The sequence below is a fragment of the Vitis riparia genome, chromosome 2 (assembly GCF_004353265.1).
Source record: "Vitis riparia cultivar Riparia Gloire de Montpellier isolate 1030 chromosome 2, EGFV_Vit.rip_1.0, whole genome shotgun sequence".
Classification (NCBI taxonomy): domain Eukaryota; kingdom Viridiplantae; phylum Streptophyta; class Magnoliopsida; order Vitales; family Vitaceae; genus Vitis; species Vitis riparia.
Genome location: NC_048432.1, coordinates 18,993,572 through 19,012,370, shown reverse-complemented (window position 1 = coordinate 19,012,370; position 18,799 = coordinate 18,993,572). Strand labels below are relative to the sequence as shown.

The following is an 18,799-nucleotide window of genomic DNA, read 5'->3' as shown; positions in this document are numbered from 1 at the left end:
ATAAAATCAGTTTTCAAAATTCTAAAGCTGATCTTTATGAATCGGTTTGACCGGTTTTAATTGAGTTGGATTGATTTTATTGGTTTTTGGGTGTTCACTTACACGGTTACACCTGCAACCTTGACCTCACTACCTCACTAGTTTCACCATAGACGAGTGGTTAATTGGAGTTGGAAACTTGATAGGCATGAAGCACTGAGACAAGGGATATGGCGCTAGTAAAGACCTTATTATAACGACAATGGACCGACCTTACAGATGTGCCCTCAAGAACCTGATGGACAAACATATAAATATTTACAAGAGATGAACACTAACAACCCAAACTAGTAACTATGTTCTACTTGCTTACCCCTTATTTGTTTTCTGAGGGTGAAACAAATTACTTGTAGGTTCTTCCCATTTAAAACAATGAATGAGAAACTAATTCTCATATCATCAAACCAGTAGATAAAACTAATAGCAAACGACACAAATATGCAGAGAGAGCCTCCGCCAACTACAGACACTAGATATTGAAACAAGGGTGACTAACTGTCTTACATCCAGCTCTGGGGCATCATGTATGGTTTCCTAGGTTCAGATGGACCGCCGCTGATGAGGGTTTTGCTGTCACTTGGACTGAGACCGGGACTGCCTGCCAGCATGGCCATCAGACTTCCCCCATGCACCCTACCTTCTGGAGCTAATACTGGAACTGGTGATGGTCTTACTTCTCTGGCTGGGAGGTGAGGTTGTGGAAGTCCTACTTGTTTCAATTCAAGACCAGTCCAGCCAGCTGGGTTCACTATGCTACTCCCCATCATCTTCATGATATCGACATTCATGTCTTCAGTAGTGACAACATCTTTCATCTTCTCAGGCTTGCTGGGTGTGGGGATCTGGACAGTATGTGCCAGAGTGGCACCCCCGTGGACTCGCTTGTCTTGCACCAGGGCATTGTGTGATGCACAGAGCCCAGTCTTCCCCCTGGCAAATGAACTACAAGGTCCATCTTGGCTGCCGAATTGTGACCCAACCTGACCCCAAGAGCATCTTTTCCCTCCACCATGTGCCTTGCAGAAGTCCGTGCTGCCTTGTGCACTCTTGCCACAGCCTTCAGATTTGCATCTCTTGCCCCCTCCATGGCGGACGCAATAGTCAGTTCGTCCCCTTGCGCTCTTTGTGCATTCTGGCACTGCACACCTCTTCCCGCCCCCATGTGCCACGCAGAAGTTGGTCCCTCCATGAACACTCTTTGGGCAAATCCCACCACCTTGAAATGAACACCTTTTCCCTCCACCATGCCCCTTGCAGAAGGGGGTGCTCCCTTCTGCGCCCTTGGTGCACCCTGGAACTGTGCACCGTTTTCCCCCACCATGGGCCTTGCAATACATTGTGCTTCCTTGTGCCCCTTTTGTGCATGCTGGGAACTGGCAACGACGCCCACCTCCGTGTGAGATGCAGAGACCTGAGAGGCCTTCTGCACTCTTCGTGCAGTTCTCCTTCTGGCATCTCTTCCCCCCACCATGCCGGATGCACAATCCTGATTTCCCTCTTGCAGCTCGAGTGCAACCCTCATGACTGCATCGCCTGCCACCACCATGAGCAATGCAGTAATCTGTTCGTCCTTCTGCACTCTTTGTGCACCCAAGGAATTCACATCGCCGGCCACCCCCATGTGCCTTGCAGTACACTGTACGGCCCTCAGCTCCCTTATGACATCCAGTTTTCTGGCACCTCCGACCACCTCCATGGGCAATACAAAGGCCAGAAGCACCTCTTGCTCCCTTTCCACATCCCTTGAACTGACAAGTCTTTGAACTAGTGCTGCGTTGTGGTTGCTGCTGTGTTATCCCGGAAGTACAGGTGACTGAGCTTTTTGGTGTTGTTATTATGCTTGATGAAAGGTCCGGAACTGGGGAAGTTGGGTCCATTCTTTGAGGAATCTGATTGGAAAATAAGCTAGTCTTTTTTATCAATGGAGCATGCAATGATGATGACAAAGAAGTCCCTGGTTTCCATGGAGATGATGTCGAGCCTTCATCTAGATGCGCAGCTCTGGCAACTCCCAGTGGCATATCTATGGCATTGTGAGGTAGAGTAGAGCTTGCATGAATACTAGTGATATCGGATTCGGCAGGCCCAGTAGAGAGACTCAACTCCAGGTCGATATCTGTCTGCAGTTCCAGTGCTTTCAGACTTGAGCCAGCATATTTCTTTGGGTTGGGTGTTTTCTCGTTGCCAAGATGCAGAGTGAAGTCCAATTCAAGATCCATAGAGGACTCCTCTTCATTTTCTTTGGCTGAGGACATTGTAGTGCAAGCAGTGGCTGAACTCCCTTTGCTGTCTGAGGAACTTGATGAACGCCCTAGCCCAAGAGACAGTGAAGAACCAACTTGCTGGCCCCTGGTTCCATCAATCAAACTCCACTTCCGTTTGACCCCCTTTGATGCAGTCAAGTCAGGAATTGAAGAACTGGGGGAATCAAGTCGCAGGATAGTATCCATGCAATAGTTGGCTCTGGCTCCTCCAACTTGCATGGAATTGCCCAGATTTTTGAATGCATTTGAGGAATGGTTAGCAGCAAAGCCCAAATTCTGGAACCTGGAGTACATGAAGCGATAGCTAATATGCAACACTTATTTCCAAACTAAATCTCAATTGTAAGACAACAGTCTGCCTGACTTCCGGGGTAAATAAAATTAGCTACAAAAAGACGAGGGTTAGATGTCTCTGTAAGAGCACATCCCACCCCCACTGACAAATCCTGAAGTATCACACCGATCCATTTCCAATAAAGAATTATTCTCGACTTTGTCCAATCAGCAACAAGCCAAGATACCCAAACTGAAATCCTTCACAACAACATCATGGCAGTCAATCATCCTGTATCAGAACAAGTCAAACTGTTACAGAGGAACACTGTGCCAGACTGAAAGAAATCACAACTAGGTTGCAGATTTTGGACCACTTGGTTGTTTGGTTTTAAGCAAAATTATGGAGTAGATATGTATTCAGTGTACCAATTTATTCAATTGCACAGATGATATCTCATCTAACAATGGCTAAAACATCTAATCCGAATAAATTGGGAATGGAACCAGCATCCTAGTCACCTAGTGGCAATTAGGGGAAGTCAGGGAATGGGAGCAGGGTTTTCTTACCAATAAGAACAAAAAAAAATGTAAGAAGAAGAATATAGCAGGCAAGGAAGTCAGTCTTTCACAGTTCGGCTGTCAAGTAATAATAAGATCAAACATGGCTTGTGTGGCCATCAACTGATTAGTTTCTGATTCAAACAATTCTCATGCATCAGCCATCATATTGGTAAAAAGTAAAATAACTAAAAATTTCTTTTTAAGCAAATGGGCATGATTACAGAAAAAAGACATGGAAAATGCCAATTATTCCTAATAAAAAATCGGAAACAGAAAACATTGATGAGATCTTGTGTTGACATCTCATTCAAAAACAAATATGGAAAGCCTAAAAGCACATGGATTTCTAAACCAATCACGATAATATCATTAGCAAAATCATTTTGTCTTCCAGAAATACCATAGCATTTTTTCTTACATTTCCAAATTTGGCCAAAGAAAAAGGAAACTACATAAAAAGTGAAATGGCATTTTCTTGAAATTAACATTCTTTACACCACCATCCTTATTCCCTGTCCTGAGCTTGACTCCATCTTAAATTTCAGGCTCCAAGGCGCATTTTGAAAACGAAATTAAACAAACACTTCAAATATTTGAAGAAAAATGTTCTCTTAAAAAGGGAAGAAAAAAAAAATTCTAAAGTATTTAAACAATGGACTGGAGTAGATTTGGAGTAACAGGGAGAAAGAATATTTAAAAGTGGTAACTAATAACAGATACATAAATTTAGAGCAAGAACACAAAGATTATATCAATCTTACTCCATAGAAAACAAGTAAGAAACACATTTTCTTTTTTTCCTTTTGGTTTAAGAATAAAAAAAACTCCAAGTGCCATCCAAACTGTATAGACATAAAGGCTACAAAGATTGAGAACAAAAGACAGTTACACGGACCTCTATTTATACTCAAAAGAAACAACATGGGCTGCTGATCTCAGTGCATGGCAAAAGCAGCTAGGAACCTCGGGATCTGATATTCATGGAATATGAACAAATCAGAATAAAAAACAGAATCAAGTGTCATAATGAGATAAACAAGAAACCAAAGATTAACAGCATTGAATGAAAAATGAGATAAATTTGAAAGCAGACCATCAATTTTGTGATAGTATTGCAACTAATTATAAATAACAAATTATCAATAATTCAATTCTGAAAATATTATCCTGCATGATCATTTCCCATCATTTCCTTTTTCCTTAAACAGAAAACTGAAAAGGATATCTTTTTAGCTGTTCCTTGCAATCATTTTGCAATTAGAAAATATTTAGACAAGTTCCAAGAAGGAACTTCAAATGCATTTCCTCATAACTCTCGTTTTCTTCACTTTTCAAAAACATCAAGCTTTCAATTTGCTCTTTCCCTTCTTCTCATCTAAGTCCCAGCAAACACACTGAGCATAAAGGCAAATGAAAAGAGAAACTAAATCCAAAACAAAATCACAAAGCTTGAAATCTACTATGTAAAAAATCAATGCTAAAATAAGATATAAAAGAAAATTTAACATATTCATAAACAAAAAGATCTAAAGTCCCCCCCAAAAAAAAAAAAAAAATTCCACTTCAGAATTTCAAAAAAGAAAAAAAGAAAAAAAGAAAAAAAAAGTTAACAGGTAAATCAAGTGACAAAATGAGGTTTTGAATAATCCCATGGTGTTTCATGCGAATCAAGTCAGATGCGAACAGGAAGTGTCATGAATCCAATAGAAACCAATTTACAATTCAAATTAGAAGCAATTGTTAAAAGATATCTTAATCAATACTAACATCAAAATCAGATTTGAGCTAAACCAAATCAGAAAACACCACCAAACACACTCTGAACCATCCATCCCCTGTTTGGTTGCCGAGAAGATGCAGGAAACCAAAACTGACACCAGCACCTCCAATCGACAGCTAAAACCTCAAATAAACCAAACCTAGCACTCCCCCTCACCTCAGCTAAGATAAGCTTCCTACACTTTCCATCAATTAAACCAACACAAAACATTAAAACAAAAACAAAAAATAAGAAATAAAAAAAAAAAAAAAAAATCATACTCTCTTCCCCTCTCTCCCCTCTCCCATAACCTCCTCGGGAACCAAACGTGGCCAAACCGAAACAAAACACACGCCACAACAAATTAAATCTGAAACACGCAGAAGCTTCAAAACTAGATCGAAAATCCAGGTATTGAAACAAACGAAAGACTTGAAATTGGGAAAAAAGGTCAGAAAATCCAGGAAAATACCTGAGAAATCGAGGAGCAGAGAGCAGAGAGAGGAGAGAGAGGAGGCTTGGAGACCCTTAGGGCTTGAGCGCCGGCGCAAAGCTAGAGAACACACGGTAAGATAGATAGAGGGGGAGGGAAAAATAAATAAAAGAAAAATGACGGGTGCCAAATACGGTGAAAATAACGAATCTATATTGCTGTCTAAAAGGAAAAGTCGCTTTGCTATTTTTGTTGGCTTAGGATAATTTCAGATTTATCGCTCACTCCCATAATTCCCTTATTCATATCTCTTTAATTTTTCTATAAATTATAAAAAAATTAATAAATAAAATTTTCCATTTTTACATCCATTATTCTATAAATTACAAAAATAATAATAATAATAATAAATTCCTATTTCCTTTCTTTTCTATTTCCAAATCTTTAATAAAAAAATAATAATACAATATATTTTCAAGGAGTAAACACAAATTAAACAATTACCTAACAGTATTGGGATGATTAATATCCGGAAATAATTGAAGCACGACACACTGCAGCGACATTGACTTAAAAGAGAGGAGGCTAAGAAAAACAGTGGAAACCGTGGGGGAGGAAAGGTCAAGTCCATAGGCGTGGCGATACGATATCGGCTGAACCCCCAACCCCCGATAAACGCGCTTCTCCCTCACGTCAATCTCACGTCAGTTCTCAGCCGCGTCTCGTCACCGTTCTTCGTGCACCGCCTCCTGGCCCCACCCATCTTCTCACCACTCGACACGTCTCCGTGGCTCCCCACGCTTGATCTCCTCTCAGAATAATTCCATTGACCGTAAGTCTAAAAACATGTAAAACGATGACATGTTTCTCCAAAACCTGTTTTTGTTTTCGAAAAGCAAAGTGGTGCAGCATCTTGGGTTTTGACCGTCCTTTCCTTTCTTTCTTTTATTGTATTTTTGGAAGAGAAAAAGAAAAAAAAAGGGGAAAATATCTGAGCTTTGTCATTTTCCAATTTCCTGTATGGGGAAAACGGAGGAGGAAAAAAAGAGTGGTGGTCAGGCGATCTGCAGCGCACATTACATTTAAAATCTAGGAAAAGTCAATTCGCTTCCAAACGGAAAAGTCAAAGAACTTATTCTCTCTCTTTCCATCTCTCCACCGTCCAATGTTGACACGTAGGACACCCACAGTCAACCTCCACCGCCCGATTCACCACTTCTCTGACACTTAAAAAAAGGATCCGGCGCCCACCTTTTTCCCCGAAACCGTCTTATTTTTCTATTGTATCTCGCCAGCTACGTAACGTTTTTGTCTTACGCGGTTTTCCGCCGCTGGATTAGCCTTCGGTGTGTTCCATATAGGAGTCAACGGTGTGGATCTGGGGAGGACGTGGATCTGCGAAGTTCGCGTGGCGTTTTAAATTTATTCTACATTTCTTTTTAAATCTAATTGATTTTCTGGGGACGTTCCAATGAAGAATATTCACTTTAAGATTCGGGTCTTGGGGGTCGCACGTGTTGAGTCTCATGCACGTGCAAGTCATGTGACAACAACCATTTGTTCAGTGGGAATATGTCCACTTACCCCACAAGATCTCTCCTCCAAACATGCATCCAATAATTTAATTTTATATGTAATCAAATTATATTTAAATATTTAGAAATAAAATAAATGGAAAAATCTATCAAAAAAAACTCATTTCCCGTAATTTAATCACCATCCGATTGCACTAAATCTTTATAACATCGATCATGCTGCTAATTGTAATCATACCAACGTGGAAATGCCACATCATATCATAGTGAAAATATGAATATTACATTAATACCATACCTAAAAAAAAATACCACTAATGAAAAATTAATGGTAGTATAACATTCTCCAATTAAATTTCAAATTGATGCCATGACTGCCACCTCTCCACTTTTTTTTTTCTTTGGTTTGAAAAAGAAAATTTGAGAAAGGAAGAAAGAAAAGAAATCAAGGGAGAAAAGAAAGACAGGGTTAGGATATGGGTGAGTGAAGGTAGAAATAAAGAAGATGAGGGCACTGCTATCCTTTCGCATATAAATAAAATTGGGGTGAAGAGAATTTTAGGGGAAATTTAACAATTTTCTTTAAAATAATCAGGTTGAAAAGTGGGCAATGTATAAAGTGTGGAGTCATCTTTGGCATCAACTTTTTGGGGCCTTATGGGTGGGCAAGGTGGTGCCACATCTAGGGACATATGGCCACCTCTTTCTCCACCCTTCAATGTTGTAGCACATCCTATTGTTTTCAATTTTTCATTCTCACCTTCCCCACCCATCGTCTAAAGTACCATCTACTACAAAGTACAAGATAAAATTTATAAAAGAATTCCTCCTCACTCTCCTTTCTGGCAGCATAAAATATGGAATATTTAGAAATCAAAGTAAAAGAAACAAAAAAAGGGAACTTCCCTTCTCCCCTTTTCAGCAGCATAGAAACCCAGAATATTCATTGCTGATATTTTCCTTCTCCATTCAATGATTTAGATGGCTTTGGGCACTGCTTCAAGTTTTGAATTGTGGGGGTGGACTTTGAATGAATGAACGAACCCAGAAACAATCATCATATAGAGGGAACATTTTCAATCACATGAGAATCCAACACTAGAATGAGATCAGTAGGAGAAGTTTGACTCTTGGTACCACTTTTGATACACTGCAGAAAGAAAGATGGAGGCTGAAAAAAGTCGAAGCCGTATGATCTGAAATAGGATAGATGACATTGAGGCTTTTCTCAGGTGAACTGAATATGGCCTAAATTCAAGCATTTCAGGCATCTGGGTCAAACATTTTGCTTTAGATTGGTGTGAAACCAGTTTGTGAAATTGAAATTGTATCAGAGATTCATCGAGAAGGGAAATAAAAATATCATACTCTCATGCTTCCGTTCAATAACCTTGGGTTCTAGGTTGTCAGAATGAGAAAGCATTCAGCTACCCTTCTAATGAAATTTGAGTTATACTACAAATTCTATTCATTTGATGGTGAATAAAAATGAGGGTATTCACTAGTTTCTAACTTACTATCTCAATCAATGTTACCACAGCAAAGATGAGAAAAAGAACACCTCCAATGTAGGCGATAACCTGAAAGAGGAACAAAGGATGGATTTAGTCTTTCTTAGGCATGAGATGTATCCAAGAAAGGAACATTCTTAAGAGTACTAATTATCTCTGAGAAAAAACTATGTGCTTTGCCATTTAAGAAACGCAATAGCAGAAAAGGACTAGATATTTGTGTTGGAAGGGTGAGAAGAGCTATTCCCCTATGTGCATAGCCCCCCTTATTTGGTGCTTACTGCTTCCAACTGAGGGTGACTCATGAGGCAAAGTATCGGTTTCATGAAAGGCATGTCCCACCAAAAAGACCTTTTCTGGGACATGTCTCCCTAATGTTGCAAGCTCTCCTAAGATGTTTTATAAGTTCAATAGTTACAATTTTGGAGTTACTCATTTTCCACCAGTGAAAATAGAATGGCTGCATTGCATATAGTGGTAACTGGACCTCAATGCACTTCAGCCAAATGTTTAATTCTCTTTCTGTTTTGTTTTTACGTTTCAATCAGAGGAAAATTGAATCATCATTAGAAAATTTATTTTCTACCAAAAGAAGAAATTTACTGGCTGGATCTTATTTAGTGGTATATTTTAAGCAACATCAAACTGTCACTACTAGAACACAATCAGCTTTTGGGAACTTGAAATAGTTTGTGAATTGGTGGGTTTGATTAGAGAGTACAGAGTTAGAAGGCAATTATAACAGTATAATGAAGATTTCATAATAATCTTAAAGAGACAAGGATAATTCTAGACCAATCTGGGATATTAGAAATATATTTCACATCTAATAAATAAGTTTAATGCTTCTATGGATTACTGAAAACAATTCATCAATTATTGAACTAAGGGATTAAATTAGGTTACATTTATAATGAAAATGATAGAAATCTAATAACAGGTTTTCCATACTTGCAGCAGAGTCAGGGAGGCCAACTTTTTCTTTCCTCCCTGCCTGACTTGTGTACTTCTTGCAACCAAGATGGGACATGAGAGAACAATGAGGAATCATGTGAAGGGATTATGTGTTCTAGCTAATGAATGAAGTACAACAGTAAAAAAACTCACCTTCTCTGATAAGAATGTTCCCAGTAAAGAACCCCCCAAAACAGCAAGCTGCCAACAAGAATCCAAGAATGATTAGTCATATTAAATGATAATTGAAGTAGAAAGTATAAGGGAAAAAAAAAAAAAATCTCTTTTGCAGCCTCCAATAATGGGTATGCACACTATATGACATGTGCAGTGAAAATTTCACAATTGACAACATTTTGTAATTTTTTTCTTTTTCTTTTTACACGTTGCTTCTACTTTAGCAAGTATGTCACAAACTCCAAAATTGGAAATACTGCCATTGTAGCTTGTATTTGGTGGCTGCAAAGCAAGCTAAGATTCTTTTGTAAATTTGGAAGTTACCAAAGTTGCCACTCCATGACCAGCCAATGCTCCTCCAATGACTCCAAGAGGTGAAGATGCTGCAGCAAGTGCTGCATGGGAAAAACTGTGTTAGCACAGAGGATATGAAGAGGAACACTTGCATCGAGAAAAGTATTAATGGAAACCAGATGTCATGTGTAGAGGCCACATAAGACCAGTAGGAAAGACTCATTGCAAATATAGTTTTTCAGTTCATATAGTACCTATTGTAGAGAAAAATGATTTGTCTCCCCATTCAGCAACAAAAACTAGGAGGAACGTGCTAATGACAGTGCTAGCAGAAGATAAAATCCCAGCACCATTTCCCGAAAATTCTGAAACTGCAATCTCTGCCTGTTTCAGCATCCGAACACGTAAGAACAGTTGTCATCATATCACTATCCTGGGAAAAAGAATTGCAGGGGAAAAGAAGAAGGTACTACCAAGAACATCACTTTGTTTGGGTCACCTAGCCACATCCACTCATAGATTGAGGAATTGCTTAGCTACTTTATAAAAATTTGGGCTACTAGAAAAAATCCTTACTTTTGCAATTGAATATTAAAAAAAAAAAAAAAAAAAAGTAGGAAGAAACAAGGAAAAAAAACAAACACATTTCAAACAAACAAGTATATTGTGTCTCCCCCCTCAGTCTAAAGACAAGTTTACCACAAGGTGGTGACTGATATTAATGGAGGTCAATAATCTCAATTGAGATTTCATTAGAGAACTCAAGAAATAAGTTTCTCACTACATAGAAGAAAACAATGATGTATTTTTAATTTTTACACGTCAATTTATTTAATGGAAAGCAACCTATCAAAAAAATTTAATTAAGGGAAAGAAGTTAATGTTCAATAAAGGAAATGGAAGCATTAGCAATTTGATAATTACATAGCATATAAAAAGATTTCTCATATAACAGATTCTTCTGCAAGTCCATGAAACTTGTTTGAAAGGGCCAAAACTCTATGTCCAGTTTCCATGACAAGTTACATCTGAACAGATATATACCAAAAACAAAAGTTCACCTCCTTCTGTTCTTCTTCTGCTTTTAAACCATCGCTTGAGTTGGCTTCAAGCAAGGTTGAAACCCCAAAGTACACCTGCAATTAGTTAAGATTACTAAATGCATATTTCAACCAAGAAAAAATTCCTAAAATTTTGTGCATGTCATCCTACACAATAAACTTTGCATGTGTTTGACCAACACCGCATGTGCCTGAATGTAGTGGAGTTCATCCACTATAGTTAGAATTTGGAGAGTGAAGTTACCAAAAGACACACTGCTGCAATATCATCAATGGGCAAATCAGTTTCACCAAATCTGCAATCGTTGGGTATGTCAGACTACATTAATAATTGACAGAAACATCATTTCATAATGTATTAATAACAGCTGACTGATGGAACCATTTGAAGTAAAATATAGATAAGAAAATCCTGGGCAATATTTACAGAATAGAAAATCTAGAGATCTTCCTAGACCCCAGGGATGGCCTACCAACAGCATACGAACACATGTTAATAGTGGGGGATCATTTTGTGGATCACAATCAGGCAAGTTCTTGCCATAAAATTGATGGGATTCAAGTGAGCATAACCATTCCATTAGTTTAATTTTTCCCAGAAGGTACTAAGAAATGGTATCAACAGTCTAGAAAAACTCAGCAAGGTGGAGGTTTCTTCAATATTATGTCTCCATTGCATCTGCATGTCTGCTGAGTTTGATAGCATGCAGTTGATAGAATATCCACCAATATTCACCCATTACCCAAATCAAATGTATGTAAGTTTCTATATTAGCGCATAATCTCATTTTAAATACCTGAATGGAAGAATCTCATCAACATAGTGAAAAGTCCGTCCAAGAACAACAGATATGATTGTCATTGCCCTGTCCATAATATATAAACATTAATGATTTCAAGGATAAGAAGCTTTTATCTCTATTTCAAGAAAAGCAAATTATCATGCTCTTATCAGAAGAACATGATAATACTTTTGAAGAAAAGAAGGTTACATGCTTGGTATCAACTTCAATTAGTAAGTTTGAGAATCCTATGCATCACTATAATTTTGAACAGCATCACTAGGAAACCATGTGGAAAGCTGTCCCAAGGTAGAGGAGGTCACTTTTCCATAGCCATTTACCTTGGCACTAGCAGTCTGACTGTCCGTACACTCCACAAAGTTGTTTAAAGTAATAAAGATATATATGATATATACCCGAAAAAATTTAACCAGCAGAAGGTTTAGAATGCAAAAAAAATCTAAATCACATTGGACAAACAGAACAACATACGCAAGAGCACCAAAAGTCCCAATGAAGACAACAGCACCAGAGTTCCTTGCTGCTAAAAGTGCCTGCTCATGACATTAAATGTCTAATTAGGAGCCATCAAACTTTCTATCTTCAATATATTTTAAGTATATTATAGACATCTATTAATGACAGAATGAACCAAAAGACAAAAACATGTAAATGATCTTCTTTTAACTTCCCGTTTTTCCTGTTAATCGGGATTGGACTCCTTTCTTTTATAGGAAAACCAGGATAGACCTAATAGAATCAAGGTTGAGAACATGAGCAATAGCCACTTGATAATACATAAACACTTGTAAATAATAATGATACATTAATCAACAGGCATAATGATATACTTCTGAGCAATAGAACTCATAGATTACTCCCTCTCTCTCTCTCTGTGTTTTTCCAAAATTTGTTTTCCAATTGATGACGAGGTGCCCTTTTAGTTATTTTTCTTAACTGAACAAGCAACAAGGGTAACGAACAATTGAAAAGGTGCCCTTTTTTTCTTCTGTGTGATTGAGAAGAATATTGCCTTATTATCTTGGGAAGAATAAGTGATGAAAGTCCATGCACGTTGAAAACAAATTTTGCTCCTAATTCATGCAAACTTGCATGCATTAGTACACCCAATTCAGAAACTAGCATCTGAAAAAGCTTGTTAAACATATTGTGCTCCACTCTTACCGCAATGAAAAAGGTCTTGTCCCCCAGTTCAGAGAAAAAAATCAGCAAGAATGCCTGGAAGAAAAAGAATTGCATTAGCCATTAAGGCCAGATTTCTGTTATGAAAAAAATGATTTGGGCAAAATGAAAATTATTAGTGCTTCTTGTGGAATTAATTTGGTGAGGAAATAAAAGGATGAACAACTAATGGTCTAGTCCTACAATAAATGAAACAAATAGCTTCAGAACATAACAAGTAGTCCATATTAACACAATAACAACTAAAATACAATGTATGTTCATTCCTTATGATGTGGTGAAATCATAGATAACTTCATCTCATAAAAAGAATAATTTGAGTACATAGATCAAAAGATGAGGAGGTTGATTCCATCTCACAAAATTTTCTTCAAGGGTTCTTGGGTCCCGTTGTGTCTATTTCCTAATATCTGTCAATAAAAAACTGGTTAATGATATAAGAAGCCCCCTTTTACCATTTTTAGAAATTACTTATGAAATTACCTTTGACTTTTCTGTATCACCTAAACAGGAATTGATAATATAGTATGAAGCTGGTATCATATTTATATGGAGGAAAACAATGAATGAAAATATGACATACCAAACAACTCAAAATCGTAGAACCATTAAAGCATAAAAATTTCAAACATTTCAATTGTAGGGGCAATAAAGCATCAAATTTCAAATATTTAATGGATGAGTCACTTTATGTTCCAACATGATCTCTAGTTTAAGAATATGCATCAATAACAATAGACTTTACTTGCAATAACAAAAATGCCAGTTGTAAAAGTTACAGGGAGATTTTCCTAACTGAAACAAAACCTGTGCTAATGTCGCCCAGGTCCCCTAAATAAGAATTCAGCTGCAATCCACTAGCAAAATCTGAACCAGCAACTGCCTGTTGAGAGTCTTGGAGTGTGAGAAACCCAAAGACCAGCATAATCTTCAGCAAACCACCCATTGATGTATCTAGAACTGGGATATTTCTAGTTGTGTGATTTTCCCTTTTGTAGTTAATTTTTGCAGGTGACTTGTCTGAAAAACCAAAGTCATCCACATTGTGCAACAAGTGTTTACTTGCTTTGCCATTCCAGCAATACCTCAACTCCTGCACCAAAATTTACATTGTCGATGAGCAAGTCTATCATGAAAACAAGGCTGCCATATTATCACTGAGCCATAATATTGTACAGTAAACAGTACAGATAAACATAATTAGCAGCCTCCCGTATTGGTGTGGCAAACCTCTCATTCAACTCATTGCAAGAAGGAAAAAGATATAATTTTCCCTTTAAAGAAAAAATTAACTCTACAAAGATAAACATATGCACTCCAACTGGAAAAGGAAAGTTTAAGCAGTATCTGCAACGCAGGAACATGTCACCAGGATATCCAGATCATTGCCTGAGATTCATTTCTTCAATTTTAGAAGTTTTGGTCATTCTTATAAGTAGAAATTAAGTTAGTGTAGGTAAACATACTGGGTAGAGTGATTTATAGAAGGCTTTTTCTTGTTATTGAAGTTTCATTAATCATTCACAGCATGATTAGAACCAGAGAGAATCCAACTAAAAGCATCTGGATGCATTAAATGGTAAGGTATCCTTCTGATACATATGTGGTTCCAGCTGACAACAGGATAATTGACATCCACAGGCAAGGTAATGGCAAAGCAATCATGTGGCATGTCAAGTCTAGCATACTTGAAAACCATACACTAAACTAATCAGCTGATGATAGCCACCCATTTGATTGCATTCCCTTAATGACACAGGTGGTTCTCGATGGAAATTGAATAACACTATCATATTTTAGTTAGCATTTAAAAGAATAAATTGATGGATGTTGAAATGCACCCTCTATGTTATAAAAAAAGTCAAGCAAGCAGCCCAATATGAAATGAAGTGGATTCTTAAGATCATCAAATCCGACTGCTTAATGCATCTCTTGGTAGTATTTGTGCTCAATTGAAACATTCTCTTTTAGAACTAAAGCTCTATTTGGGAGACCTTCTCATATGCTAAAAGAAGTATTTGAAGGCTAAATAATAACTTTTCAAAGTGTTTGGATGGAACCTGAACCATGTGCCCCACACTTTCTAACATAATTTATCCACATTTCAAAGGAGTAGGGAGACGCATGCTTTTCCTTAAACGATAAGCAAGAACCATATTTTATTTAATTAAAAAATTTAAAAATATTATATTCATCCCTATCTTCAATGGAAACATTTTTAAAATACAATATCCAAACATAAAACTCAATCACTTCTACCCTTAATGCAAAAGTTAAAAGCTATCCCAAACAAGGCTTTAAGTCTGCATCAAAAGCAATTATTAAGTATCACCACTACAATGGAGTGAAGTGGCAACCATCTAACTACACAGAAATCTGTTTTTTACTCTACATTAAAACAAGAGAACAACTAACAGATAGTAAAGTTTTCAACTACTCTAAACGTGGGTTTTAGAAAATAAAGAACAAAAGGGCATATGGGTGTAGTGAAAGTTACAATGCCATCTGAATTTTCCCAATCCTTTTCAAGAAATTGCCCAAACAACTTCCCACATGTGTTTTCACCCCACCTTCTGGAGAGCCTGCACCCAAAACCAAAAATCAAGAATCAGCTCTCATTTTCTAGAATTTCAAACCAAACCCACAATTTTTAACCAACTTGCCAATCTCCTGCCAATTTTCCCGGGAACCAAACAGTTCAAAAGGTTTGAATTGTGTCTCTTGCACTGACAATTCAAATAAAATACCATCATGGGATGCCATAAAATGAAGTTACCTTGAAAAAACGAGACATGGGTATTGATGGGAAAGCTTTGAATTGTGTTCCTTGAAGCGAGAATTCAAAGAAAATAAGTAAGAGCTGAGGAATTTGGGAGGTTTGGGACATGGAGAATGAAGTGAATGTGTCCTCAGAACGCTCTCCGAGAGCGTTATGGTTCGCATTCTCTCTCTTCCCCTGCCTCCCTAGTGGTAGCTTTTGATGGATAAGCTATCTGGGCAAAGCGCCACCTCCTTCTCACCTTCTATCTGCTTTGAAAATTAACCGAATTTTGCTTTTTAAATGATAAAAATTAAAAACACCTTTCACCAGATATTTTTGTAAAACACTTTCTTTCAGTGCTGCACAAGGCCCAAAATGTCCCCTTGTAGGTAAGTTTGGGCCAGGCGTTGGGTCAGTTAACCAAAATTGGACCTTTCTGAGCCCAATTCTGTCTGATCCATATGGCCTAGGACAGCCTCGCCCATGTCTACCAAAGGAGTAAATGTATTTTTAGCATTGTTTTTTTGGGTAAATTACAAAATCATCCTCATACTTTCACCCATATTTCAAACTAAATTCTAAACATTTTTAAAGTAATCTCAAACGTCAGCCCTATAATACATCCAAATTAATAATTAATGTTGAATAGGATTTTTTTAAAGATTTTTTAAATTAAGAAATTCATATAAAAAACCATAGACAAATTGGACGCACCCAAACTTATCATATAAAAACTCATCCAAATGTATATGTAATTATCATATGAGTTTTTTCCATCAATTTTTGAAGGAAAATCTTTAATAAAATGGACTATTTAGGGGTGACATTGCTTAAAAAAAAGTTTAAGAGCTAAATTGGAATACGAGTACAAAGATCATTTTTATAATTTACCTTTCATTTTTTTTAATGATTTTGATGGTATTTTTGGTAATATAAAACAAATAATGTGATTTTTTGGGACACCACATGTAGCACATGCAAATCCAATATTTGCTTGAGATGATTTTTTAGACTTTAAAAGCGGTTTTCAATTTTTATTAAAAGTTTAATTTTTGTAAAGAAAAGCACTTATAAGCCTTATAAAATTACTCGGATGATTGGGTTTGTTTTCTAAATTTTTTGCTTAAAATAATTTGCTTGAACTTAATGGAAATAAAATTATTAACTTAACGTGATATTAAACTTTCTTCATTTTTCTTCGTGTTTTACAAATAAATTCAAGAATAAAATCCAAATTAGAGATTCTTCATAAGAAAGTGAACAAAGAAGTACCACGAGATAATCCATAGATTAACTCACTACATACCATCATCAAACTAAAATAAACCGAAAATAAATAAAATTGCAAACCTAAATTCATTTTCTCACCAAATTTAAAAAGAAAAACTAAAAAAATAAAATAAAGAACTTGTCACCAACACTCATACAACTTGACATCAACCCTAAGCCTGAAGTAAACTTCTCCTTCAAAAGCATCTGTCATCAAGGTGGCAATCCCTCTAGCCATGAAGAAGTCACCAGTGCCACCAATCACTGAGATGTCCCTGGTCTTGTTCATCAACGGATCAGCCCCAGCAAAGTTTATGCTTCCCTTATGGTGGGTGGAGTTGAAGACAAAGGAGAAGCCAATCCAAGCTGTGAAAATGTCCTTCTTGTCATAGATATAGAAGCCTTGAGCTCGACCAACTGGGGTTGAGTGCAGGTTATTGTCCAGAGTAATGGGGTCATCAAACACCACCAAGTCACCAAAATGGTTTTTTCCGGCCAAAATGGTGGTGTTGGCCCAAGCTGGTGCCCCCACAATGGCTGCAGTTGCATTGTGGGAGTTCTGGCCATTGTAAATGATGTCATGGAAGTAAAACACCAGCCTCTTGCAGGGGCGGCGGTGCTTGATTCCCCGGCTGGGTGTGGCGGTGGAGGTGGAGATGGAGATGAGGAGGAGGAGGAGGAGAAGGAGGAGAGCTGAACTGACCTTTGTATGAGCTCCCATTTCTAGTGAATTCTATTCAAGAAGTGTGTGACATATTGCATAATTCTCATACTTATTGTTTATAAAGGGTGTCCAGGTGAAGTTTCTTTGATAAAATATGGTTGAAGGTTGGTTTTATGTACCTTATCCTTTGATTTAATAAGTCCTCGACCCCCCTTCATGATGATTTCGTGGCCACGACTAACATGATAGCATGATCATTTGAGTACAGCATGCTTCAGGAGTCAGGACCCCTAGAATATTGGTATCCAGACTCTATCCTACTGACTCAAAAAATTAAAAATGATGAGGTCAAGCTGTTGTGGTACTGGAGCAACTTGGCTTCTAAGTCTCAACCAAATGATGATTTTCGGAATGATTTCTCGAAAAGTGTGACGTCAAATTTTATAAAAAGATTTAGGTTATTTGATTGCATATATGATGATCAAAATCCAATTCATAAATTGGTATCCTGAGTCAAGATCATATCTTCAAGTCAAAGCCTCATGTTGGGAAAAAAGATTGTTGGGGGCAGCAACAATGTCTCTTTGGCTGAAGTCTATAGGATGTGATTTTTACTGGATATTAATTGGTTTTTAAACGTGATTTTTATTGGATATTAATTCATTTTCAGATGAGATGTTGAACGAGAATTTCCAAGTTTTTTTTTTTTTTTTTACACTAATGAAAATTACTCCAATCACAATCATTTCCAAGTAATGGTTTCATCCATTATTTTCAGCTCCATTACTACTTTTTCCCCTCAATGTCTCCCTCTTTTGCACATTCACCTACCTCTATTATCTCACCATTTTTCCACATTTAGCTCCGATGGACCCATTCTGAAATTATAATCGATGATTAAAATGGGTAAACTCAGTGATGATTAAGGCTAAGATGCATGCATCACCAGATTCACCACCTAACTCATCACCGGATTGTGTTGGTTGGTAACTAACTCCATGTGACCTAATCAGATTTTGTAGCAGGTGAGTCCTCCTAGTATTACAAGACAAAGAGAATGGCTGGTGCTATTCATGATATAGACACCATAAATGAGTGGTTCTGGCACACCCACTGCCCTTGCTTTAAACACCCAGTTTGTCAAAATTGTGATAATTGTATGTAAAGTTGACCTCAGGAAGGTGATGATGGAGATCCTCTCAATTCTTTTTTGTAATTTATTATATTTTCTCATGAAATTGAGAAAGTTATTAAGA

The 18,799-nt window shown here is 37.3% G+C and overlaps 3 protein-coding genes across 9 annotated transcripts; all 3 read right to left on the bottom strand.

Moving 5' to 3' along the window:
* Positions 1-210: 210 nt before the first annotated feature.
* Positions 211-2,619, bottom strand: LOC117907968. The gene has a single exon (XM_034821659.1). The coding sequence runs from the start codon at positions 2,595-2,597 to the stop codon at positions 540-542; it is 2,058 nt and encodes a 685-aa protein (XP_034677550.1). The 5' UTR covers positions 2,598-2,619; the 3' UTR covers positions 211-539.
* Positions 2,609-15,868, bottom strand: LOC117907976 (GDT1-like protein 1, chloroplastic). 7 transcript variants are annotated; one of them, XM_034821671.1, is made up of 15 exons: positions 15,626-15,867; positions 15,347-15,431; positions 13,646-13,942; positions 12,832-12,885; positions 12,139-12,200; positions 11,662-11,730; positions 11,109-11,160; positions 10,865-10,939; positions 10,058-10,187; positions 9,834-9,904; positions 9,486-9,533; positions 8,385-8,447; positions 5,372-5,452; positions 4,036-4,111; positions 2,609-2,868 (listed from the first exon to the last, which is right to left on the bottom strand). In XM_034821671.1, the coding sequence occupies exons 1-14, from the start codon at positions 15,790-15,792 to the stop codon at positions 4,076-4,078; spliced, it is 1,290 nt and encodes a 429-aa protein (XP_034677562.1). In that variant the 5' UTR covers positions 15,793-15,867; the 3' UTR covers positions 2,609-2,868; positions 4,036-4,075. The 7 variants fall into 7 exon arrangements, with proteins under 7 accessions (XP_034677562.1, XP_034677577.1, XP_034677592.1 ...); XM_034821686.1 differs by lacking the exon at positions 4,036-4,111 and having other exon boundaries at positions 15,626-15,868; XM_034821701.1 differs by lacking the exon at positions 5,372-5,452.
* A 966-nt stretch (positions 15,869-16,834) lies between these two features.
* On the bottom strand, positions 16,835-17,644 carry LOC117905183 (disease resistance response protein 206-like). Its single transcript, XM_034818125.1, has one exon. It carries the CDS (start codon positions 17,598-17,600, stop codon positions 17,022-17,024), a length of 579 nt encoding a protein of 192 aa, XP_034674016.1. The 5' UTR covers positions 17,601-17,644; the 3' UTR covers positions 16,835-17,021.
* Positions 17,645-18,799: the final 1,155 nt, after the last annotated feature.